Genomic DNA, 26,496 nt, shown 5'->3' with positions numbered 1-26,496 from the left:
CCATTCCATTAACTGCAGCTCGGTAAAGGAACATCAAAAATGGCTTATGTTACTCATCAGGAAGTAAAATTGTACAAAGTCTACTGACTCAAAGCAAGTAACACAGAGGAAACGGTAGCTTCACATTCTGCACTCATGTTTATTTCTTCACTTTTGGGATCTATCTTAGAATGCACATCAAAATGCTATTCTACAGGCAAATGACCTGCATGCGACTTCATTTAGTACACAAATGAAATATGTACAAATATAATGTTTATGAAACATGGAAAAATACAACATTATGCTGAAAATGGTCATTTGCTCTCAGTAATTAAAAAACATGACATGTTGGCACGGCGGCTACACTTAGGTTTCAAATACATACACTAAATGTCTGTCTTTAATGCTAATTTGTCTGCAACATTCAGATAATATACAGGTGTGATCAGATGATGTATTAACAGTTTGAAATGGGAGGATTCGGTTTATTTAAAGCTTGGTTGGTTATAATGGGTGATCAGATGTCTAATTGCACATGCTGATATCAAAAATACACTGCACCATTGCCGCCATGAAGACAGGCCTCCCAGAGTCAGAAGTTATTGTACTGTGTGTTGAGTATTGCAATACTTACCTGGAAAACATTCATGTTAACTCCACTGAAGGTTAACATTAATTGAATTTTTGTAAAACCTGCAGAAGTTGGGAGTTTCTGTTTGTCTAGAGTACTGAACAGTGTGTGTGTGTGTGTGTGTGTGTCTGTGTGTAGAGGGGTGTGTGGTTTCGAGTGTGCGTCACTAGTAGTGTTTTGTGTCCTAAAATGTTTTGTACATGCATGTGCGTTGCTATGAAGACAGCCTTGGCCAACTTCATTCACTGACGTGAGCCACAGAAACCAAACATGTGTTCAGCTTTTTCCTCATCAGGTCTGAGATGCATTGATGACAGAAGAGAATCTAACGCCAGCATCCTTTTCTCTCACACATCGATGATGTTGATGGACGGCACAGACGGATGAAACTGGAACAGACAAGGCGGATAAGTATCAGTTGCTGTTTTACTTCCGGCAAAGACTTTGGCAATAAAAGACAAATAGATGGTTACTCATGTCAAGTATGGAATTCTTTTCTCGGTGAATCAAAACGGTCAGTTTCAGTTTCTTTTTTTGTGGGATATTTTGAATCTATATTTCTTCCGTAACAAGTGTTGAAGTTTTCCATTAAGAAGTGGTTTCTCTTCATGCACTGTTATTGTTGGCTGAACCTAGAGAGCCTCACGTCGACACCACACTACCTAAAGGGGACGAGCCAAACACCATTACACACAATGACACACACGATGACAGACCCTCAGACAAATCAAACAGAGACCTCAGCAGGTTGCTGCACTAAGGAACACTAATAACACAAATCACCTCAGTCATCCATTATGTCACAGCCTTGTAACTGAGCTGTGATGGTGTGTGTGTTTCTTCATCTTTTATATTTCAGCGCTCCATCAGCGACTCTTATCTACACATCATATCAACGCATCGACTTATAGGTTCTTTTCTTTTGCCTATAATGATCCCAAAATGTTTTGATCTGTATATTAGAGAATGGATCCTCTGATTTCGCCCCGTGGGGTTTTTTTTTTTTTGGATATGGAAGCTCAGAGTTTACACGTCAGATCTGCTTACTGGAATTCCTCTCTGAAAAGGATAAAATGCTTTACTGCCAAGTACACAAGGTCAGGATACATCCAGCAGCACTGTCTATATAAAGATGAATTTGAACCCGAATCACCTCAATAAAGGAGGCTATGGTTTCATCTGCGTCTGTTGATTGGCTGCTTTGTTTGTTTGTTTTTTTATCAGGGGACTATACATAAAAAACCACAGGATTTATTTCCATGTAAACTGGATGAGGCACCAGAGGGTGTTGTTTACTTATTCATGTTATAGAATAGATCTATATCTCTGTGAATATTTCAGTGAATATTTCCGAATATCAGTGAATATTTTTAACTGCATTAATCGCTCTCTTTTTTTTGCAGCTAGATGTCTTCATATGTTCAGTTGATAATCAATCTATGTACATTTTCATAAAGAGAACAGCAGGACCTGAGTGTGGGAGCAATACTGCACCTGCAATCATGTAGGAATATTTTAGCCATTGATCGGGCATCAACACAATGAATTCATGCTGAAGAATGGGGCTTTGTATCACGTTTGTTTTCCTTTACTTAGAGCAGAACCAGTGCCAGAAACCAGAAACCACTGCCTGCATTCGATAAAATTTAATTAATCACGTTTAGATTTCAAGTTGCTGAGTTTGTAGCTATGAAATAACAAACGGTGGCGGCGTTTCATGGAGAACTGAGACTGCACAAGGATTGGATGCATTTGCTTTATTATTCACCTGGAAAAATGTGATTATAAAGAATCTCTGCAGGGAGATGCTGAACAATAAACTGCACAACACACACATCAAACACATCTATATTTTACTTTCAACAGAAGACACTGAAGCCTGTTTCAACAGTAAAAGCACACATGTAAATAATAAATTGCATGATGGATGGTTTCCATTTGGCTCTTTTTGTTTGGGGTGCTGATGCTGCGCGTGCTGCATCACGCTTTACTGACGCTCTTGCCTCACTGATGTTACGTCGAAGCGTTGCGCTCACCTTGCTCCTCAGCAGACCTCCGCTGTGGTGCTCCGGCGTGCTCCTCTCCGACGACGGCTTCACCTTCTCCTTATTGTTGCTGGAGTCGTTGTCCTTGATGATGTCATACTGCCGGCAGAAGAGGGCAATAACAGCTGCAGGGAGGTGACAGTCGGACACACAGATAAAAGAGAACGCTCATTCAGTCATCAGGCAGCGACTGTCACTCAAACACATGTCAATACTTCCTCTGACTGAACACATTCAAAAGCCTTGTGGATAATGAAGCGCCGCTCCCAAGGGAGGGAGACGCTCTAAACATATCCGAAAGCTTAGAAAACAGGAATTCTCCAGCTTGCTTCCTTTTGTTCTGTAATGGTCCAGATGCAGCTACTGTATGTGCTCTATTAACTTCCTTCCTTCACTGGATGTCTATGACAATCATTAAATGTTCAGAAATTGATACAGACTTCTGGTAATGACAGCTGGAAAGCTGTGGGGAGTATGTGTAATTAATTTAATGAATTAATTAATATTCATGCATTCTGAAAGTGCTCTGCAATCTAGCAGCTACATTTCTTTGTAACTTTAATAAGACATTCATTCACTGTAGCGATGCTGTAAGCATTTGTGTAATTGCAAGTAATTATTCTGCTTTTAAACGGTTTACACTGCAGTTTATTTTCATGTTTTAATGTGAAATTAATCCCTCTCAAGATATAAGGAACAACTCTAGTTAGTTGGTAAGTTAGCTGGCTTGGCTATGTTGAGAACTAACCAGCTGCCTTGTAAAAGGCATTACAGAATGAAGCAGACATTGTGTCACATCAAAGAAGCAGCAATGGCTTCATAATTAAATTCTCTTTGTTCAGACTTTAACCAAGCGTCACAAAGTAAAGGGAATAATAGATGAAAATGAAAGAAGTTAAAAAAGACCTGAAAATATGTATGACGCATCACAAAATGAAGAAGAAACCGAACTAACAAAGTAAAGTTCGATTGAAGCCGCAGTTCATTAAGAACACCTCATGAGGTGTTTCTCTTCTTTGACTTCTACTTTTCACAGCGTCTTCAGTGCGACTTTGGTTTTTCTCAGTAGTATTATTTAACATCTCACTCTGTCACTCTGGTGCATGTAGGGCAGGAAATCCTGCTCCTGGCATCTTGTCAGATATGCTGCTTCTCACTTTTCAACACTTCATTAATCAGCACACTTCCTCCAAAGAGTGTGAATTCATCCCTTAGCTGAGGTGGAGAGAATGCTCAGGAAAGTTTGTCATCGCTGTTGCGGGAAAGCTTTAAATGGGAAGGGATGTTCAGTCATGATTGGGTCTGAGTTGTGTTACCAGATTACCATTTATCAGTGGCTAATTGATTAGCATTGGTGATGTATTGATGTATCTATGAGGTGATCTACCATGAAACCAGGTTTCGATCCATCTGAAATGTCAGATTTTTTTGATCATGTGTTACCTTTGACTACTGGTCAATAACATATGATGTTTGACATTTCATTTGAAGATCCTTGGATCTGCTATAAACCTCTTAATGCCCTTTAATAAAACTGTGTTATTCATCACGTAGAACAGGGGTGTAAAACTCATTTTCACCGAGGGGCCACATCAGCATAATGGCTGTCCTCAAAGGGTCAGATGTAGCTTATAATTGTAACTAAATGTAGCTCAATGTAATGTAAATAAATAAAACTAATCCTTAATGTTAAATAATTGAATTTATTATTTGTAATGTTTGTTACACGTAACAAACATTACAAATATGTTTGTTTTTGTTTGTTTCTCTGTTCTAACATAACATTGTGAAACCCAGATAACTCCATCAATCTAAGATCAAACTATCCAAAGTATAAAGAAAAATAACATCAAACACAAGTCAGGACATTAACATTGTTTTTTTTGTCAAAGCCATATGTGGCCCCTGCGCCTTGAGTTTAGCACATGTGACCTAGATGGATGAGGAGGATGTTTTTAGACTTATATACATATATACCAGTGATGTTACATCAGATTTCTTTCTCTGTATTACTCTTAATCTTTGCAGTGAGTCATACTTTATATGTTGTCAACATATCTATGAATAAATTTTCAACAACAAAGGCTGAGGTCAAGAAAATCATCCTTGGTTACTATTCATAAAGAGTTTCATAACAACAATTTGAATTTGATAGAAGCATCTGTAAAGACAAGCAAACATCCCAAAGATTGTCAATGCATTTTAATTCAGGTTGCTAAGAGCTGTTTCCAGTTGCAGTTGCTTCAAACCAGTAACATTCAAGAATCATTTTTGGTGTAAAAAAACACAACTTAATGCCATTGTAGGCAAAGCATATAAAAATATAGAAATATCTTTTAAATGAGTTAGATATTCTTCTTATATACGTACCTGCCCACATGACCAGGACCACCACTATTATGATCATCTCTCCTGTTTGCAGATGTCTGGACTTATCCAGGCCCTGTACGGTGGGGTCATCTAGGACACAGGAGAGATGAATCCTCTATAAATAATCCTGAACACAAAATACTGAATACAATGTGATGAATATCATATATTGCATGAATGCATAAAATTCGAGTCGAGTTGAATCAACAAAACCTAACTTTCAGATTACTTTTGCTATGTGCAGAACACCTCTTTTATTTTTCTGATAGCATCTGATGGTCGTAATAACATTCTGTCAGGAGACTTCATCTAGCAGTCAGGACACTTATCTCACATATATCAACACTGTAGCATTAAAGCTCCTTTATTGCATTGACTATAGTCATATTCTATGCCCCAAATGCTCTTTCTACCTGCTGGATGGAGGTTTTCCAGAGCTCCACTCTTTCAAATTGTCTCCTTTAGTGAATCAATTTGTCAAGACTGGCTCTGAATGCCCAACAGTCAGCTCTCTTTATACAGCCATTAAGAAGTGAGGTTAATTATACTACTGTGTTGTTGGTCCAGTAATGTGCGCTAGTGTGTGACAGGACGGGGAAGATGTCATATTGGGGATTATGAATGAATATGAATCACTTGAAAGTACTTAATGTTATATCATCTATCCATAATGACATTGTTCATTTGTGGAGTAAAAAAAAAAGGGCGGCACGGTGGCGCGGTGGATAGCGCTGTTGCCTCACAGCAAGAAGGTTCGATTCTGCGTGGGTTCTCTCATGTTCTCTAGCTTCCTTCAACAACTTGTAACTTAGGTTAAATGATCAGTCTAAATTGCCTGTAGGTGTGAATGTGTCTATGTGTTGGCGACACGTCCAGAGTGTTAATCCATCTATTATGTTTTTATGCACTGATAATTCACGTCTGGAGCAAAGAAAGTAAAAACGACAAAGATTCAAGTAATTTTGTGGATATTTAATATTTTGTGATCACACAGGAGAGATACAAACGAGGAATTTTCCTTTATTCAGAACTACAGTATATCAACCTGAAAAATCTGCTGCTGTACTTCAGATGTGTTTTTGCTGTGTGATCAGCTACAGGGGTTGATGAATTTGTGTTGAGATAATGAATCGACCTTCCTTCTGTTCAGCCCATATCCCTGGATGTTTTCTGTGAAGTGTGTCAGGAAACTGTAACAACAGACCAGAGGTGCTACAGTGGTGTCACCAGGGTGGATTGTGTGATTTATTCTTGCGATACCTCCTGTCAGATGAGGCTGATGTGTTTTTTTAGGTGTCATAACAGTAGAAGAAACAGTTCAACATGTTTGTCTGCTGCTGAACGCACCATGAAGAATAAATACAACAAATTCAAAACTGTGGATCAATAAACAACTGATCAGTCAGATGAAAACACATGTGACAGATTTGTTTTTATCAACATCTCCATCAAAGGAATCTGATCAGGAATGTTGATCGGTCTTGATGTTCAGTGCAGATTATCTTCTAATCTGAGGCGTTCTGGGTCTGTTTTTACATGTCCTGATCTGCTTGTGGACACAGAAGAACCCCCGGTGATATTCAAACACGTTTGATATTTAGAACACAAAACATGGATTATTACCAGTCTTTTCCAAGCAGTACAATAACCAATGACAGAAAACACAATATGCCTTCAGGGATGGATGAACTAGCATGCTGCTGTTGACAGACATCAAAACAAGTCATTTACATCCCATGGATGGTCCTCAGTGAAGACTAGAGAACCTGTTGTGTGCATCAATGTTAGTATCACTGGGTAAACCATTTGGAAGACTTTAAATTTACGTCACACAGCTGCGTTTTGAGACAGACGGTGCATTCACAGCTCCCTGGAGCAGAAGACGGCTAATGAGATCTGTGTGATTCTTAATATTTTATTGTGTTTGACTTTGTGATTCAAGAGAATCTTTGGGGGATTCTCTTTGAGGATTCTCATTATGTGTGTGATGAAACTTGATTACAGAATCAGTTAGGATTCCTTCTGTATTGGCAGCTGGATTACGTGTGAGAGAAAAGGAACTGAATCCACCGCCAATCTACAACAAACGACAGTCGTCGTCGTAATGTGATGTAGTCTAGCAGACTACCAGGAAACCAGCATTCGATTGACCTGACATGTGTGAAATAACATTAAGTAAAGACAAAAAGCTGTGGAATGCTGTTGCCCACAGTTGGAAGGATGTCGTTCTCTCATTGCTGTTTTTAGGACAGTCTGTGTGTAACTTCTGACTCTGCAAACACAGCCCGGCATCTTTTTGAAGTCCTTCACAGTAATTGTGTCTGGAGGGACCTCCTACCTACTCAGGTCTGAGAGTTTGAGTATTCAGCCTCTGAATTTATTTTGATGTTTCTTTTGTGATTTAACTTCTCGTGCTCAGTGGCAGCAGGTACTATTTTTAGCAGTTTCATGTCTTTCATTTGGGATTTATTATTAATTAAAGGATCAGCATTCACACATGATCTGTTTGAGTTTGTCATGAATCTGTCTATTAGAGATGTTCATGCATACTGCTGGGATGAAGCAAAGCCAACATAGTGTCTGAAAGCTCCCCCTCTGACTAAAAACCGGTGGCAGCATTACTCACCCTAAAAGGGCTCTGAAAGCACATAAATACTTAATGTATGTTTTGATTGAAGGCTTTCAGTGAAGCTAATGGAAGTGAAATGGAGAGACGTGCTAATCCTGAAAAGAACAAAACGTCGTCTAAATTTAAATTCCCTATATACATGTGGTATGTAACAATTCTACCCTGATAAAGGTATTCATTAATACATAATGGCATTAGTAAAGACGATACCATTTAGAAAAAAAATAAAAGCAGTATTGATTCATGGTATCAGAGCTGTAGGTTGAGGGGATGCCTGGTATTACAGCCACAAATTAATTTAGTTTCAGTAGGAGGCACTTGACTCGAACAAAGGATCTCTGTGAAGCCGGAGCCACTGCATTAAAAAAGGCTTTTAAGAAACAATGGCCTGCAGCAGCATCCCGAATGAGAAACATCACATTCAATTCAAATGCATTAAGGCATGTGAAGAACGTATTCTATTGTTAATTGGGGGGGGGGGGTAGAAAAACCTATGATGACAATCAGTAAATGTATTTGTCTATCTATGTAACTGTCTGTCTTCAGATTCACCTGAATCAGAGGGAAAACCAGTTTTTGGTGTTTTTAATATTTTTGTCACTGTCACTTTTTATTTTTGCTTTAATGATTCTTTGTGTGTGTGTGTGTGTGTGTATATATATATATATATATATATATATATATATATATATATATATATATATATATATATATATATATATATATATATATATATATATATATATATATATATATATATATTAGTGCTGTCAAGAGATTAGGATTAGGATTTGTAATTGATTAATCTAATTAATCGCATTTTAATCTCATACCAGCTAAAGGCCTCCAAATAAAGAATTTGGGGGTGCATGACTAATCAATAGAATGCACCAAGAAGAGAAGATTTGAAATCCATATTTTTATCGGTTAAGTGTGCTTTATAAATGAAATTCAAAAGAAAAAAGGTCAATTACATCAGCAAACCAATTAGGCCAGGTGCATTTCTCAAAAATGCAATAGGAATACAGTTAAATAAAATAAATAAAATTCAGAAATTAAATAAGACTGAGTCTCAAATAGGCACATAAGCAGACTCTCAATCAAAATGAATACTAAAGCTGACTCAATACAGCAATTCAAGATGAATAGTATAACATGGGTCTAAATAAGGCAACTAAATAACAGGATGCCAACAGGCTTTTCCTTTAAAAGGGTAAGCTAACGTTCAACTGTGTCCTTGACATGTTTTGTATTTACCGGTAAATGATACGTTAGGCTGGAGCTGCTTCGGTGATATGAAAATTCTCTGTTACAAAAGGTAAAAAAAATAAAAAATAAAATAAAATAATAATAACGGATTAGATTTATATAGCGCTTTTCTGGACACTCAAAGACGCTTTACATCGGATCCATTATACATTCACTCCTCATTCATACTTGGTGATGGTAAGCTACGTGTACGTAGCCACAGCTGCCCTGGGGCAGACTGACGGAGGCGTCTACGGCGCAGAATCACTGCGTTTTTGTTGTTCTTTTTAGAAATAAACTGTCCACCCAAAGGTCCGAGTGGGCTTGCCCCGCTCTCCTGTGTCGCGTCCATCTCTGTTGTCAGTCACTCTGCTTTTGACTAGTGGCACAGGTGGGAAATGACGTCACTGCAGCCTACGGGTCCCTCAATGGGCCAAATTTAAAATGCTTGCGCATTGACTTGCCACTCGCGATTAATTGCGCGTGTGTGTGTGTGTGTGTGTGTGTGTGTGTGTGTGTGTGTGTGTGTGTGTGTGTGTGTGTGTGTGTGTGTGTGTGTAAAATAGAATAAAAAAATCTGTATATTCCAATGTTATATAAGGGAGTATGAGTCACAGATGCAGCAGGTGAGGAACGTTTTTCTCTCTCTCCACAATAAATTTGCTAACAACATCTGTATAAGATTATAAATTATACAACAGAGTCAAGCATAAAAAGAGAAACAACACAGTCAAGTTGCGCAAACAAACTTGATGTAATTGGGCTTTGAAACTGGGGCAGCAGAAGTCAGCAGTGCTGCCATTAGATTAATGTAAAGCTGACACTGATTGCTTCAAGTTGTACAAAAACAAACTCCCACAAACTGACTCATTCACTGAATGGGCTCCTGTTCTGACCCACTTGGATGACTCAGAAGGACCACAAATCCTGATTAAGGGCTGCGAAGTGAATTCTGTCCAAGACGTTTGACATAGCAGCAAGGCGACGGCCAAAACTCTCTCCATGCTCAGCAATTTGCTATTTAGCTTTCTCAAATCCATAGCTTGTAACTTCAAATATGAATACAGAAAATAAGTATGTGCTAGTGAGCTACAATTCTGGGCTAACTACTAGCCAAGGCTTGCAAAGAAAACTGCATCCATGTCCATGTGATGTAGTAAAGACAGTGTAACTATGTGTATTTAGTGGACATATGTTTAGAAAAAGGCTTGTTGCTCTAATAACCACCTCAGCGGCACACTGTTAAGCCACAGGCTTTATTTGATCTGTCAAGTAACTTATTGTAATCTGTCATGTCGACGAAATTCATGTACAGCAGTTTAACATAATTCAGCACTTCCTTTTCACGTTCCTTTTAAACAAATACCAAATGTATGGCCCCAGGCTTATTAACCTATTCATTACAGTCTCCTGGAAATGGAAATTTTCCTGCGGCTGCTTCAGAATGAATCCCAGATATGTTTGGTTCATCCCATAATTATGGATGAATAATGCAGAAAAAGAAGTGCTATCCTGACTCTTCCCGAACGTTTCTAATAAAGGAAGCTTTTTTCTGCTCATTCACCATCTGTGCTGTAAGAAACTGAGAACTGTTAAACTTATTTTCAGCTGGTCACGGTCTTCAGATTTCCTCCGGCCCTTTAGGCGAGTGCTGACACTACATCTGAAGTGTCTTAGAGTGTGTCTCAGAATCCTGATTAGGCACCCAGAGTGATATAGAGGTGTATGAATTCAGAGAAGCATGCCTTCATCCACGCTTGGAGGATCTGTCAATAATGAGTTGTTGTGGAGGTGAAAATAAATCTTCAAGAAGCACAGAGAGACACGGTGATAAGAGGCTTCACGTTGCCTGTGCTTACGTTGGAACTAGCCTTTATTGTACCTCATTTTTAAGTCTGGGTGCTTAAAGTCATTCGACATTCAGAAGAGGTTTTACTGAACAGCAGGAAAGCACCTGTAATGGTTGGTCTTGTCTGCGCCCCTAGAAAAAGGTCTGTGGATGTAACATACTGCTTTAAATAAAAAAAATTACATAATAAACTGAGAAAACTAAACATGGATTGGGTATTCAATACTAATACAACAACCACTAAATAGTCTTTGAGCATTATGGATTAGATGTATAGCTACCGTACCTGAGGCTACCTTAATGATACCTGTTAGCAGGATAGGTTAATTTGACATTTTAAAGAAGGGATAACAATTAATATATGTTAACAAACAGAAACACTCCTCTTATTTATTCTTTTTGTAGGTAATTATTTGTTCCTATATTTCAGCTGCTCACCTTGATTGGAGCTGTTGGAGGGGAAGCGGTCTGACTTCTTGAGGGTCTTAAAATGCACCTTCTTGCTGGCTTGGCTTTCGCCATAGAGGCCAATTGATTGGACCTGGATGATGTAGTCTGTTTCCTCCTCTAGGTCCCAAAGAACACAAGATTGGCTGGTGGTGTTGACTTCCCGAATGAACCGCTGCATGTGTCCTTCCTGCCTCTGGAGAATTAAAAGAACACAGAAGACAATCTGTTCACCGTTTGAAAAGATACAATAATCAATACAGCAGACAATGACTTCAAGCAATGACCACATAGAACAACAGCCCACAACTGGATCCTTGAGGAAGACGCTTATATATAAAATTACGTTACTGGACATTTTGAATTTCCTCTTTACAAGTTGCAGTAATGATAGCAGTAATCACTCCTCAAAATTATAAAGAAGACTACATTAATGAGGAATTATGACAAATTAATGGAAAAGGAAGTAAACAACCTTAAAACATTCATGACACATGCTGATTATTTTCTCACATGAACAGCTGGCTCCTCATTTTTGCCTCATGAAGTCTTGAATGGAAAAGTTGTGGAGTTAATATTTGTTTCTGATTCTATCTGACTGCAAGTGCTTTCAGTCACAAACATTTCAAGTCTCAAACTTTGTCGTTGACCTTTTAAAATACCACTGGTGCAATCACAACTTGGTGAACTATTCCTCCTGCTATAGCATGCAGAGCTCTCTTTTGTCTTTAGCCCATCTGCCCTTCAAGTGTCTTTGGGCCAGATGTCTCACTCTTAGGTTTATGGCGCTTCTCAACTGAGACATCTGACTAAAAAAAAGCTTGTTGACATCCATTAATGATGAGGAACATCATAATCAAACCACCATAACAGCAAACATGTATATATATATATATATATATATCACTTTGAAAAGCACTGTGAGAAATGTGTGTCTGTAATCTGCAGCTCATCAGCCGAGAGTGAGTTTCAGAGTGAATTGTCTGCATGTTTTGTGTTGCATTAATCTCGAGCCTGATTACATCAGTATACGACATTTTGTCCTTCAGGTTTAGCTTTAAATGGATTTCCTATTTTGAGCCTTCAAATTTTTAGTGATAAAAAATGCAGTTTGGAGGCTTCATGCACTTCTGTGCATTTCTTCTACAGGCTTGTTTTCTCTTGACAAATGGACTATGCCAAATTTTATTGGCAAGATGGAGTCTGCTTTTCTCCATGCAAAGTAAAGCTTTAAGGTCTTGCTTGCAATATATGTTTAGCCACGACACATCCTTAAAATCCTGTGCATATGTGCTACTACTGATTCTGCAAGCTTGACACTCATGATATACTCTGAGGGGGTTGCCGACCTCAAAACTGCTCTTCTATCAACCTCTGTCATATTTTATGATTTCATTAACCGTAAAATATTCCTTCGGTCACCCGAAACCATCAGTTCCCAATATTTTCCACAGACAGGAAGTGTGACATCGTAAGAGATTTAATTCACGGTGCAATTCCTCATTTGCCCCACTGGCTGTGTTCCAAAACTGTTTAAGCTGGACAAAATAAAGGCAAAATGCCAAACCACAAATCACAGCAAAAACTAAAGCACACTTTTTTAAAAAATTCTTTTTAGTCAACTGCCAAAGAGCCTCACGTGTTTACATGATGACTTACCTGTTGTGAGATAGAGAAACCAATTATTATATCTCCCTCTGGAACCTCCCAGGATACCGTTGCCGAGTCTGCCTTCAGATGCATGACGGAGACGTTGACCGGGGCTGGTGGTCGATCTGTTAGAGATCAAATGTACACTAAGATGTTAATCCGCTCACTTCTTTAGGTACTAAGTTATCCATGTCCCAACTGATAGTCTCAACACTTCAGGAAATCAAGCTCCGAAAAGGAAGAGAGGGATTTCAATTTAATAAAAAATGGGTAAGTCAGTCGTTTTAGGCTTTATGTGTCATTATGGTGAAAATGTTTTCTGTTCACCTGTCTGTAGACCTGCCTCAAGTTTATTTTCACTTCCATATTTTTGTTCACTGATTGCCCGTCTTCCAGGACCAGGACCTGAAATCCCATATAACACAATAGAGCTACAAAATATATTGTTTGAGAAACAATATGACACATAATGTCAACTTAACTTAAAAACACTGTACAAAAGAAACATGCAAATTTAATATTTTCCATGATACATGCACGTATACAGTGTGTGTATGTGTGTGTATGTGTATGTATGTATGTATATATATATATATATACCTGTATATATATATATATATATATATATATATATATATATATATATATATATATATATATATATATATATATGTATATATATATATATATATATATATATATATATACAGCTTATATATATACAGTATATACTGTATATATATTCATTCATTTTGCCGCTTCATCCGCCGCAGAGGGTCACGGGGAGCTGGAGCCTATCTCAGCTGGCATAGGGTGTGGGGCGGGGGACACTCTGGGCACGACGCCAGTGCACCGCGGAGCCACACACAAAGACTGACAACTATGCACACATACACACTCAGTCCTACAGGCAATTTGGGACCGGCCAATCAACCTGAAGCGCATGCTTTTGGAGGTGCAAGGAAGCTGGAGAAATATATATACAGTATATACAGTATACACACACACGCACACACATACAGTATATATATAAACTTAAGAATAAAGACTTAGATTTCTGGAACTTGCTGAAACATTTGTAGTGTTTGTTTTAGAGTAAAAGTCACAAGCACGACTGTATCAGGACCTCTAACCCAAAACACAAAGCTGTGATTGTTCACAATTACAAAAAATCACAAATCTTTCCTTCATCCCTTGTAACAGCCTTGTCTGTCAAACTGACAGTGTTTTTTTACATGACCACGGTTTCTCTTCCATGTTCATTTCCATCAGACAGGATTGAACTTCTTCACCCAGTCTCATTCCAGCCATCTATCATGATTTAGTTGACAGGGTAGCCACGGATTGCAAAAGCCTTGGACAAAAGCCTTGGAAAGCAAAAGCCAGAAGAAACAGAGGGTGACAGATCTAATCGAGTGTCCCTAAGGGTTTCACAGACTCCAAGAAATCTCTTCAGTCCAATGGGCAGATGGGGACCTGGAGGCCATCCTGAGGGCTTTTTGTGGTTATCACAGGACTAATGGACTTTGTGTGTTGTCACAGAAAAATGCATCATGGTAGGTTGAGAGAGTCAAGTGAGTAGAACGGTTGTGACTCGTCAGTCATGTGAAAAATACTAGCCATGGAATGTCACCAGAAAAAGAAATAGTATTCACTATACCTTATGAGTTTTAATTACAGGTTCACAACTGATTTTAAATTTCAGGTTTTAAATGAACGCTTTCATTACAAACTGCTTTTACCTCATGGAGTTTCGGGAGTAATAACCCATAACACAGTTGTTTGAGAGGACAGCCACAGGCATGTATGGTACAAGGACAATGCTGCAGCCAAAAAGCGTGTTCAAGAGAAGATGAAAGACAAAATGCTGAAATTGGGAGCAGTTCCCAATGATTTTAGTATCAGTCCCTCTGACAGCTCTCTGCTCTTATCGTCTACTCTCCCATTTAATCTCTCCCACCCATACCCACTGGTTGGCTTCTTGCGCTTCTTCCAGTTTTACCTTGGTGACACTCAGTGATGGCCTCTGTGTTTCAAATGAAAGGTACCATTGAGGTCAAGCTCAAGAATCTCAGATAAAATTAGGCTATCAATCTCCGTCTCTCAGGCCTTGTGGCATTATAAACACAGTGAGATGAAGGTCAAACATAGGCATGGCGGTAGATTTCCCAGGTTCGCAAAAGAGTCAGAGATCGGCTTGAGCAGCAAGGCAGTAACTGAGATGAAAGGGGGAAAGAACAGGTGGGAAGTGGCCTTAGTTTCTGGTGTCAGTCTTAAACAGAGGATAAGAGGTCATGTGTGGGTTATATCTGTTTAATAAAAGGTATATTTATGGAAGCCGGTGCTAACAAGACAGGATATATTAAGTGGGGAGTCAGCTACAAGGGGGGATAAGTCATATATATTGTCCTTGATCTTTGGAGAGCCACGGTGAGCGAGTCATGAATATCTTTTACAGTAATGGTCCCTGTGTCCTCACACACACTTTTAATCTCATTAAAAACATTTTCAATAGCAACTCCAATTACCCATGGTTTCCCACAAGGCTTCATGTTAGGCCCAATCATCTTGGGGTTTCACTTTTAATAAACACAATAATCTTTCATTGTCTTGCAGATGGCACTCTGATTTATTGGCCTGAAAACATGCAATAAAAAACCCATGGAACTAATTTTTCTTCATATCAATGCAACAAAGATTGAGATTGTTATTTTTTAGACAGTCTGAGCTCCTGAATATACCTGATGGTATCCTTGGCCCTTCGGCAATACATAGTTGATTGTCGACTAAAAAAGTTGCTGTAATTTTTGACAGCTCCTTTAGACTGGACAGACATAATGCTTCTGTTGTTTAAAACACTTCAACGATGGCTGATGGCCCATCTACTATTGCTGGTTTTTAATTTGAGCATTACTTCATCTTGATTTTAAAATTGCTGAACTGCATTTGACAACTCATCAACATTAACATAAAAATAAAATGAACAAAACAAGGTAACAGGTTGTGGGGATTTTGTTGTAAGAAAAAATCTGACCAGTTACCAGACAAACACTATCAAGCCCCACTTGCTGTCAGTGTATATCGTACCACACACACACACACACACACACACACACACACACACACACAACACACACACACACACACACACACACACACACACACACACACACACACACACACACACACACACACACACACACACACACACACACACACACACACACACACACACACACACACACACACACACTTTCATTTCTCTTGAAACTCATTGTCCTTTAGGTAATGGGGGTTATAGACTGCCACGCATGGGCAAAACAACCACAGCCAAGTACCCATGATGCCTTGTTGGTGAGTCATTTACTGCTGATTGAGCATGTGACAGTTTAGTTGAAGTAGACCATGAATCATTACTGATTACTCCAGATGTATAAGGACTCTTTTTCTATACAATGTTCTTTCCACTGTGTGTAACTAAGGAGGTCAAGTTTGCAAGGGGAATAACATATACATACAGTATTTATATTTCTATATAAATGTTGTGTACTACAGGGTCATGCTATGTTAAATCACTCAGTGGAATAATGCCTTTGTTGGTTTGCTCAGTTTAAATACAGAAAGGGAGCATATACAAGGGTCTTCACTGAGGGACTACAGCATGATCTCAATATGAAAAGGACTATACATAACGATAGATCGATCACCTTGTTGCTATGGCATCTGCAAATAGATACTGAGAAAAAAACTTTAAAATTATGTCTGTTTCACTCTTAATAAAAAAACACAAAGTACATTGCTAAGGGGAAATACATTTTCTGGGAACCACTGAAAATAAACAGAAATTGAGAGTCCCGTGCGGTATCTGCCTTCAATTTTTAACCATTGTCATCTGAGTACACAACAGATGATGTGATTTTCTATTAAAAATGCTGTGAAGGCTGATTGTCCACTCCTTTCACCCATGATTCATCTGGCCTGTTTGATGGTCTCCTCTGCAGTGACATTGAGGACACCTCTATATTTAATGTTAGCCACGTGTATCAGAGCAAACCTCACTCCACAGAATGTATTGTGTGAGATCTGAAATCAAACAGCAATAGATCACAGCGGGAGTGAGCATTACTGCAAACAAATAAGACCCTCTTGCTCTGTTGGTATGCCGCCAGGATGAATCACTGTCAAAGCCTAGCGCATGAGCGACGCACAATCTCTCCAGATTGCACCAAGAGTTAGTGAAAGTGCAGTGAAATTCTGAATGGCTTACAGTCACATGGGGAATGAGGACTGGCCGTGGTATGTTTTATGTCCCACTATATTTGCTTACAAAGCGGAATTGCATCATACAACTGATTTATGTGTAGGTCTAGGTGTTGTTGGTTATGAATACTGTATATTTACAAGACCATAGTGAAGATTTACTGGTGATGATTTAATCCTCTAGTTGGATTTTGACAATGAAAGAACCTGTGCAGATTTAATCACACACCTCCACTACGGTGAAACACTGAGGTGAGACACAGGTAGAAAAGTGGATTCTATATCTGAAATGACCAGCAACACAATATACCAGATAGTATATAATCTCCATTAGAACATCCAGGAGACGTTGCTGTGTTTAGTTAGATGCCACCAGAGATAAATAATTAAATTTGAAGTGAGGAACTGATGCTATTTGTAATATAGCTGTCTTTTGTGTTTGTTATCAGCGCCTGATGTATTGTAGGTTATTACCGCCAACAAGGAGGTGAGGTTACCAGGACATACTGTCTCTGGATGTCACTGCTATGCATTTCATTTAGGTGTGGTTGAGCAGTCAGGATCTTAGAATCAGTAACATTTACACTTAGTCTGTGACAACATGGGGACGGCAATACCTCAGTCCTCTAGGTCTGGACACTGGGAATGGAGGGTGGCCGGTTCAAGACCAGCATGGACCAAAAAAGCATGAAGTGTGAACTGGTATTTGGAGAGGTGCCAGTTCATCTTCTGTGATGCCTTTGAGCAAGGTGCCAACCCCCACAAGTGCTTGTTGGGTGCTACAGGTATGCAGCTGCCTGAGGCTCTACCATCATCCTCTCTCTGTATGCAATTCCCTGTGTGTGTGTGTGTGTGTGTGTGTGTGTGTGTGTGTGTGTGTGTGTGTGCGTGTGTGTGTGTGTGTGTGTGTGTGTGTGTGTGTGTGTGTGTTTGTGTGTGTGTGTTTGTGTGTGTGTGTTTGTGTGTGTGTGTGTTTGTGTGTGTGTGTGTGTGCGTGTGCGTGTGCGTGTGCGTGTGCGTGTGTGTGTGTATGTGTATGTGTGTGTGCTTGTGCCTGTATATATATGTGTGTGGAATATATAACAGTGGAAAAAATAATTTCCCTACGGGGATCACTATAGCGTAAAAATAACAAAAAGCGCTCTTTATGGCTCTGATTGTCTCAGATTGAGACAGAAAACTATTCACACAAATAATAATGGGGGACCTGTTCTTTATTTAATCCGACATGGTCACTATTAGTCACCAGCAATTCAATAACATTGTCAAAGATTCCTTCCTTCCTTCCTTCCATCCTTCCTTCCTTCCTTCCTTCCTTCCTTCCTTCCTTCCTTCCTTCCTTTCTTCCTTCCGTCCGTCCTTCTTTCCTTCCTTCCTTCCTTCCTTCCTTCCTCCCTCCCTCCCTTCCTCCTTCCTTCCTTCCTTCCTCCCTTCCTCCTTTCTTCCTTCCTTCCTTCCTTCCTCCTTTCTTCCTTCTTTCCTTCCTTCCTTCCTTCCTTCCTCCCTCCCTCCCTTCCTCCTTCCTTCCTTCCTTCCTTCCTTCCTCCTTTCTTCCTTCCTTCCTTCCCTCCCTCCTTCCTCGTTTATTCATCTTCTTGAAGTCTACAGCCACTTATCCATCTTGCAGGTCATTAGTTCTGTAGGAGACTATCTCAACGGGCTGTGGGTGAGAGGTAGTGTATACCCTGGATGAGACGCCAGCTCATTACAGGAAGTACAGACAACCGTTCACACTCACACCTACGGACAATTTTGGTTTGACCAATTCACCTAAGCTACATGTTTTTGGTGGTGGAACCAGGAGAGAACCCACACAGTCAGAATAGAAACTCCAAACAGGTGGAATCAAACCCAGGACTTTGTTGCTGTGAAGCTGCTGCACTTCCCTACTCTATCAGCGCCCTGCCTTCTCAAAGGTGCATAATTAAATATAGTAATTAATTTATGGGCCAGCCAGTGGTTTACTCTGGCTTTGGACTGCTTGTGCTATCGATCATATTTCAGCCTCAATTATGTCTGAGCTGGTGACAGTATGAAGGACTGCTTGTAATATAATCCTTCTCTAATACTAATCATGTCTTAGTCCCCTGGGGGGTAAAATAGACTTATCGACATCTTAAAAGTAAAGGAAACAAATCATACAAGTGCCTTGAATTTTGATGTGTTGACCGGTCAGTATTCAAATAGCTTCATCTGGATTTGTTGAAAAACCCAGTCGTGGGAAGTTTAAACGTTCTTCACTGCATAGCAGGAGGTTGTCACACACTCTGGTATGAAGTCTTCAGCAATGTCACGCCGATTTAACTCAGTTGCAGCATTCTCCGCCCCCATATTCCCACACTCCTTTTAAGGACCACTCAATCCCACTGAGATCATGCCATTCTCTCAGATTTGACGCTGTGTGGGATGAGTGACTTGATGTTATCTTTGCATCAATCTCCAGTGCAGCAGCTACAGCAGTAAATAGTTTAGTAGACGGATACAGATGGGAGGTCCAGTCATGCATGGCTAAATCCTTGTTCCTGTACATTTCAGAGCCTCCCTACAGTCAGAGCACTTACTTTCTATTCCTTTATGCACACTCTCTACACCCTTTTCCCCACTCTACAGGAGGCTGTGGAAGAGAAGTGGGACCAGATGGGACCACAGGTTGATGGAATTTTTGGCAAAACCGTTAAGCTTTCCAGATGCAAGCTCACGTCATTCAATCATCCAGAATTGGGAAGGCTAGCGGGAGGATTTATGATCTTAATGTTTACAATCAGACTTTGTGGGAGTAAATATATTGAACCTGGGTTTTTACTGTTTTGCACCATCAAGTACAGTATTTCCTGCACTATAAGGCGCACCTAAAAGCCTTTAATTTTCTTGAAAACCGAGGTCATTCATTGAAGGTGCACATTATAATCAGATGTGCCTTATAATCTAGTGCACCATATATATTGGGAAACGTTTTAAAATAGGCCATTCGTTGATGGTGTGCCCTATAGTTCTGTGCACCTTGTAGTGCAGAAAATACTGTAAGCGTGGGACAATGTATGACACAGAATGCAGACATAAAATATAATGATGAATATAATTAAGTCATTTTTTTCTGTGTATTTGTAAAATGTTTTCCATGTAACTGCAGATTAAATTATGACAATATGAGTAAAAATTGTCTGCTGTTTTCAGCTCTAAGACAAAACATCCATCTGTAAAGAATGTTCACAAACAGCACCTTGCCAATTTGAAGAACGATATGAGACCAGGCATCCAAATCAATCCAATAAACTCTAGTTCACATTTGCTTATTGGCTAAAGCTCTGCCTAAGCCTCACAGGGATTCATTTTCCAGCACAGTTGTTTTCAAACTGTGTGAATGTAAATATTGGCACCCACATTCAAGTAATTAAACTACTTCTTGTGGAGCAAGAAAAGCACATTCTGGGGACATTGTGTCTTATTGGATTTCTCCTTAATAGCATTTAAATTTCGGAACCTCAATTCAGACTTGAAATCTTTATGATCATTCGGAAAAGAGTGTTGTTAATGCAGGTTTTAAAAATGTGGTTTTACCTATCCAAATTTAAAGACCATGTGGATTGTGTGATCAGGGCTTTTATTGAAAAGCCTTTTCGTGGAAGTGAAAAGCTTTTCAGTGGGTAGAGTGGCTTTATCATATGCTACCGTCCACCATTACATCAGTTTGACAAAACACTTCAAAGCATACGCTCTTTAATATACCACCTTTCAGCTTCACTGAATTGCTTTCCCTGTTTTGTTGGACAGATAACCTCACCATGAGCCACAGACGTACAATACTTGGAGACCTTCCTCTGAATGTCAAGTCAATGTGAATCCCATCATCTTATACCATACAGGGGTTTTGGATTCAACTGATTTTCATTCTTTTTGTGTTCGGTATTCTAATAGCAGCTCTTCCTGCTCTTGGACAGCCCACATGCAGAACTCCATCAAGATCAGACATGACAAGAGCTCTGAATATCTCCGGATTCAACATGCACAGCACACCCGCAGTGCCAGTCTGATTCTCTCCATTCTGTCACATGTAGGTCTGAGTTCCCCTGAGAGGTGCAGGAGGACTGATAGAGGCAGACAGGTAGATAAAGAGACAGACACTGGAGATGAATGCAGATACAGCTGGAGAATAAATCTGTTATACGAATATGAAAGATTCCTGAACAGTCTGAAGTAGAGCTTTGCAAGAATGCAAAATGAATTCTGTTAATTAATTAGACCACACACTGTTCAGAAATGTGTTATCGCTCGTGCTTCGTCTGATTGCAGGCATGGGGTTGGATCTGCATCAGTGTTTCTGTTGCACATTACTCTAAATTATGGAATGTCAGAATGTGTATTTTGCCCCACAGTGAGGGGCTCCATAAGTCACACCTGAAGGAGGCTGAGATGTCTTCACATGATGGGGGAAAGGCTGGATGTGGCTATTGCTATTGTCTCCATAAGATATGATTTGTATAAAAATGCTAAGATTGCGTTATTACAGATGCATAAGATTATCATCAATGTTATGCATTTAAATGTAACAGACATTTCAGACACAATGTCTTGATTTTATAAATGACTCAAACAGTGAACAACTCATCTTTTCATTCAGATCTAATTTAGCTGGTGTTACCTGATCATTGTGATGATAAATTTAAAAAATAAATTAAAAAAAACAGGACGTGAATAGATGAGCATCAGATTTTTCAGGTTTGTTGACGTGTGTGAATGAGAGGTGGAATTAAATGCATCATCAGATGCCCAAAATAAATAAATCCCCCAAACCCAAACAGTGACTTATTTACGTTTACTCACACTTAAAAGACGACTAATGGTCCGTTTTAAAGGGCTGTAAAGTGCCCCATTGGTTTTACCCCGCTGTTTAAGAGGGTTATACTCACTCGCTCCTACAAAGAACATGTCGCTGCCAAAAAGCAACAGGACCGCGGAGTTGAGCAGAACCAGCAGACGAGCCATGTCTCTTCGGGTTTCGTTGCTCCTCGGAGGTTAAAACGCAGACGTCCTATGCTTGAACTACAAAAACCTCAGATTCATATTTAACAAAATGTTGGAATTCCGCTAAAAAAAATAAACGCGTGTGCGCCTCAGTGACTGAACCGGTCAAAGTGCGTAACGCGCGGTGTCAGAAACATGTTGTCGTGCCGTGACGGAGTCTTGTCTTCTCGGATTTAAATCCACAAGTCCCTCGCCCCCGCGTGGACTGTCTGTAACTGTTGACTTCCCATCGTATCTGGGGGGTGGGGGGTGGGGGTGGGGGAGCTCGGGCTGGAAGAGGCCGAGGGATAAAGATGACGCTCCCGGGCTGGCGGGTCTCCCTGCAGGCGGAGGACGCGACTCCTTCAGCACCGCGGACAGAGACTCAAGTTTTCAGACGGCGCGCGAGCCCTCGCAGCTGACTGCGCAGACGTCAGTGTGGCTTTGAAGCGCGCGCGCGCGCGGGGCTGCAGGTGGGCGGCCTGTGCGCGTTTACGCTCGCGACGCCTGGAGCGCACGTGCGGGGGGAGTGGGGGGGAGTGGGGGGGGGTGCTGCTGCCAGAAACATTTAGCGGTAGTAGAGAGAACGTTCTCTACGTCATCAGATAAAGCTGATGACGTACCACATTATCTCCACACCTATACTGTATATTTGAATAAGCTCGCTTGAAAAAGTCTCACGCTGTCACGCTGTCACCAACTCCACACCCACTACCTGTCAATCAAGCGCCCAACCAACCAATCACGGCGCATTTAAATGTGGGTTGTGTGTGTGGAATGAAAGTAGTGACCTGTACGGTGATGCACCAACTATGATAGGAGCCAGTCGGTGTAAACCTGTTGTTGAGGTGAAGGTGATGGATGTGCCCATTCTTATTCCATGGGTGGGGTTACCAGCATTCACTGCCGGTAACTGATCTGCCTTCAGGATGCCAGTGGCACAGCATTGGAGATGTTTCCTCACCTGTGACATCACTGCAGCAGTCATTTTACCCATAGTTTTCATGTTTTTATGGAGTTAGTCTAGTTGGATAATGTCTGCCACTGCAGCTATTTATCTAAAAAATCTTATTAAAGACTCTCAAACATCAGTCGATTTAATGAAATAATGAATTATCACTAAACCTGTGCTTCACAAACAGTAGATGCACAGACATGCTTTAAAACAGACAAAGCACTTTCTTTAATTGCACCTAAAAAAAAATATACAGAATGCGCCAGCACATACCGCAGTGCTCCCAACGATCAAGCCATCAGATGTGCGAGACATTACTTATTAAACACCTTCTTATCAGACAAAAGATGAAAGGGATGTGGAAATTTGATTTTAAAAAAATATGAGTTTAAAACCACCAAAAAAAAAGGAGATCAGCTTCTGAGACAGAATTGCATGCTGCCTCCTCTCAAACCTCCATTTTCACGTTTTCTCTTGTTGCCATAGAGTATTTGAGCTCTGCTGTCCTCTGCAAGCAGGAGCAGACAGACGAGTCTTTATGAAAAGCAACAACCAAATAAACAGAGGATCCGAAAGATGTACACAAAAATTTGGACTTATTGTGACAGCTGCCTATTTTCCTGCTGACATTTATGTGGCATTTAGCTGAGCAGTGACACAGTAACACAAGGTTACTGAGGTTAACACTCACTACAGTGACGTGATTACTTTGTGTGATGTCTACTCGATGTAAAGTCAGTATATTAGAGTCTAAGTGGTAAAAACAGGTCATATTGTGAATCAAAACATTGTTAGCTTCCTCTTATGTAATGAAAACGTCCACACAAAATCAGATGGACTTTGTCTTCAGAGTTTAGAGCTCATACTTACAAAGGAGGTGCCAAGTAACAGAAAATAAAAGACAATCCATTAATCTCTCAGTGTGAGACTCAAAATTGGATTTAAATGATGGGATGTCTGACATTTTTTGTACAAGGAGCTTAATTGTAATTCTTTTATTTCCAGTAGATTGTGATGATTTTCAGGGGAGAGCGCAGTCTTGTCTCACACACAGCTAAATCACAAAGCTCTACTACACTACAGATTTATGTTCTTTATCCCTTAATAATCCTCTAGCAGCCTTTTTAGTTAGCCATCCTTGGATCCCACATTACAGACAAGAGCACTGCATGAAGTAGCTCCAGTAATAGAATAGAATAGAATAGAATAGAATAGAATAGAATAGAATAGAATAGAATAGAATAGAATAGAATAAAGCAACATTTTGTAATGCATACATCCATCCAAACAAAGAATTAGTGCAAAAATAATCAACTGCAACAGCAGTACATTGGGAAAGGTTGAGAGCAACACTAAACAGAGGGAACTGGGAAGGAAAGATGAGCTTTAATTATGCTGAAAACTGTTCTCTAAGGGATTAAATGAACAGCATACTCAAGGACTAAAATGATCTAAACAAGCAGCACTCAGGCGTATGGATTTTTAATTTTCCATAGAAGCATAGAACCTGTTCGGTACTTCACTTTTGCCTGTAATTTAGTTGTTTGTTTTTGACATGCAGTAATTGCTGACAGCCCAAGTGGCCCCCGCTGCTCTGCTGTTTGCTGCGTGAGAGAGAACAGTCCTTCATTTCATGCTGGGTAAAACCTGCTACATGAAGGTGAGCTCTGAGCACAGCTTCACCACAATCGATAGATTTTTAGTACCAGCAAATTTTCTGGATTAATGTGATGTTACATCAGAGTCACACATACATCTGTTATTCAATAAATTACAACAGTAAAATTGCAGAGGATCTATTTATAGGCAAGGGGTCACCTTCAAACCTTAATTGGGTTTTGAATCCAATTCAACCCTGCTCTCATTCTGCATACATACTCTATTATTTAACATTTAAAACAAATACAAAGAACTAATGAATACAAGGTTAAAAACAGCAAAAATAATTTTACCCGGCATGGGAAAGACTCCAGATATTAATTTTCTGATGTTCAGTGCCCAGTAAAAGAAAGTGATGAGAAGGTAGAGAGATGGCCGGGATTTGATAAGTGACTGCAGACATGGACCGGCTCATTTTCCCTTGTCTTCTTTATGACCCTCAGGTGCTCACAGTGTAATATTTGAAAAAGTTTGCTCCATGACTGCTGAAGAGTTTCAGCTGAAGAGGAAGCTGTTGACATTTATCAAGGTCTACCTTCCACAACACCTTCCACATTAATTATATCTCATACCAAATAAAATGTAATATCCATAAGAACATATTTACAAACGACTTCACCTCTGCTCTGACATCATAACTTGATTTTTCTATTTTTTGACATCCCAGTGTGGAAAACAGGCAGTAGGGAAGGATGTTGGTGGAGACAGCCGTCCAAGGTCAAATCCACATGTATGAATATTTACAGTGACATTTGGAACACACACCACTAGGAAAAGGGAGATGGTGACAGCAGGGATCTTATACTGGGAGGGAGCACAGCGCTGCATACTGATCAGGGATGATGAGCTGTCTCATTGGTGAGCTAACAAAAGACTCATTTGTCCCTCACACAGCATATCGGATGTCACTTAAGTCTGCAGCTGTGTAAAATGTAGCTCTAATGCAGCCATGCTCCCAGTGAAGGGTTTTGTGATTGCACAGACATCTAGATGCTCACGCTAACCGAATTCATCTCATTCTTCATCAGTGGCTGTTCTTTTAAAGATAATTAGATCACGCTGACCTTATATACTTCACGGTGGCGACAGAAGGTCTAGCAGAGCTTTAGACGGTTACATTTCAGCCCACATTGTCTTGGCCAGCAGTATCTTCCAGTACCTTTTAGCGCACCAGCGCACGTATAATTGAATTTCCGTGTAGTTACCAGTGCCCTTGACTCATCACTGAGCATGATAGTGGTCAATCATCAGATCCATTCATTGAGATGGGGCATTTTTTCCTGCTGCCTCATGGCATTGATGCTTCTTAAAGTAAATTAACTAACAAGGACTCACATATATTTTTATATATATATAAAAAGAATCCATCAATGCACAGATGGTTTCCTAAATCCTCCCAAATCAACAAAAGGTAGCATAAATTGTGCCTCACTCTGCAAATTTCATTAGCCTTGGCTCCATAAAGGAAAATCCTATTATCATAAATTGACTTCACGTTAGGATTAATTTTTGTTAGAAAATATAATCACTCTAATGTATGGATCTGTAAAACCCAAGTCAACTAAGAAATTGCTGTGCTCTCTTTTTTTTCAGAACATGTTTTTCCTGATTCGTGTTTAACCAGTTGCAGTCACAGCATTCTTTGAAGATTCAGATTATCAGAACAAATCGTAAATAAAGTTGGATGGCTACAATCCTCAGCTCTTCCACATTTGTGAAGGCACCATAATCCTAAAATATACATGAATATGAAAATAATGACTTGTTTTG

The 26,496-nt window shown here is 39.8% G+C and overlaps 1 protein-coding gene across 1 annotated transcript; it reads right to left on the bottom strand.

Moving 5' to 3' along the window:
* Nucleotides 1-216: 216 nt before the first annotated feature.
* Nucleotides 217-22,241, bottom strand: fndc4a (fibronectin type III domain containing 4a). Its single transcript, XM_068342978.1, has 6 exons — nucleotides 22,019-22,241; nucleotides 12,861-12,976; nucleotides 11,193-11,397; nucleotides 5,029-5,118; nucleotides 2,650-2,783; nucleotides 217-1,002 (listed from the first exon to the last, which is right to left on the bottom strand). Exons 1-6 carry the CDS (start codon nucleotides 22,092-22,094, stop codon nucleotides 961-963), a joined length of 663 nt encoding a protein of 220 aa, XP_068199079.1. The 5' UTR covers nucleotides 22,095-22,241; the 3' UTR covers nucleotides 217-960.
* Nucleotides 22,242-26,496: the final 4,255 nt, after the last annotated feature.

Source organism: Antennarius striatus, chromosome 19, assembly GCF_040054535.1.
Source record: "Antennarius striatus isolate MH-2024 chromosome 19, ASM4005453v1, whole genome shotgun sequence".
NCBI classification, from domain to species: domain Eukaryota; kingdom Metazoa; phylum Chordata; class Actinopteri; order Lophiiformes; family Antennariidae; genus Antennarius; species Antennarius striatus.
The sequence above is the reverse complement of the archived record's forward strand: the minus strand, read 5'-3'. Positions and strand labels throughout refer to the sequence as shown.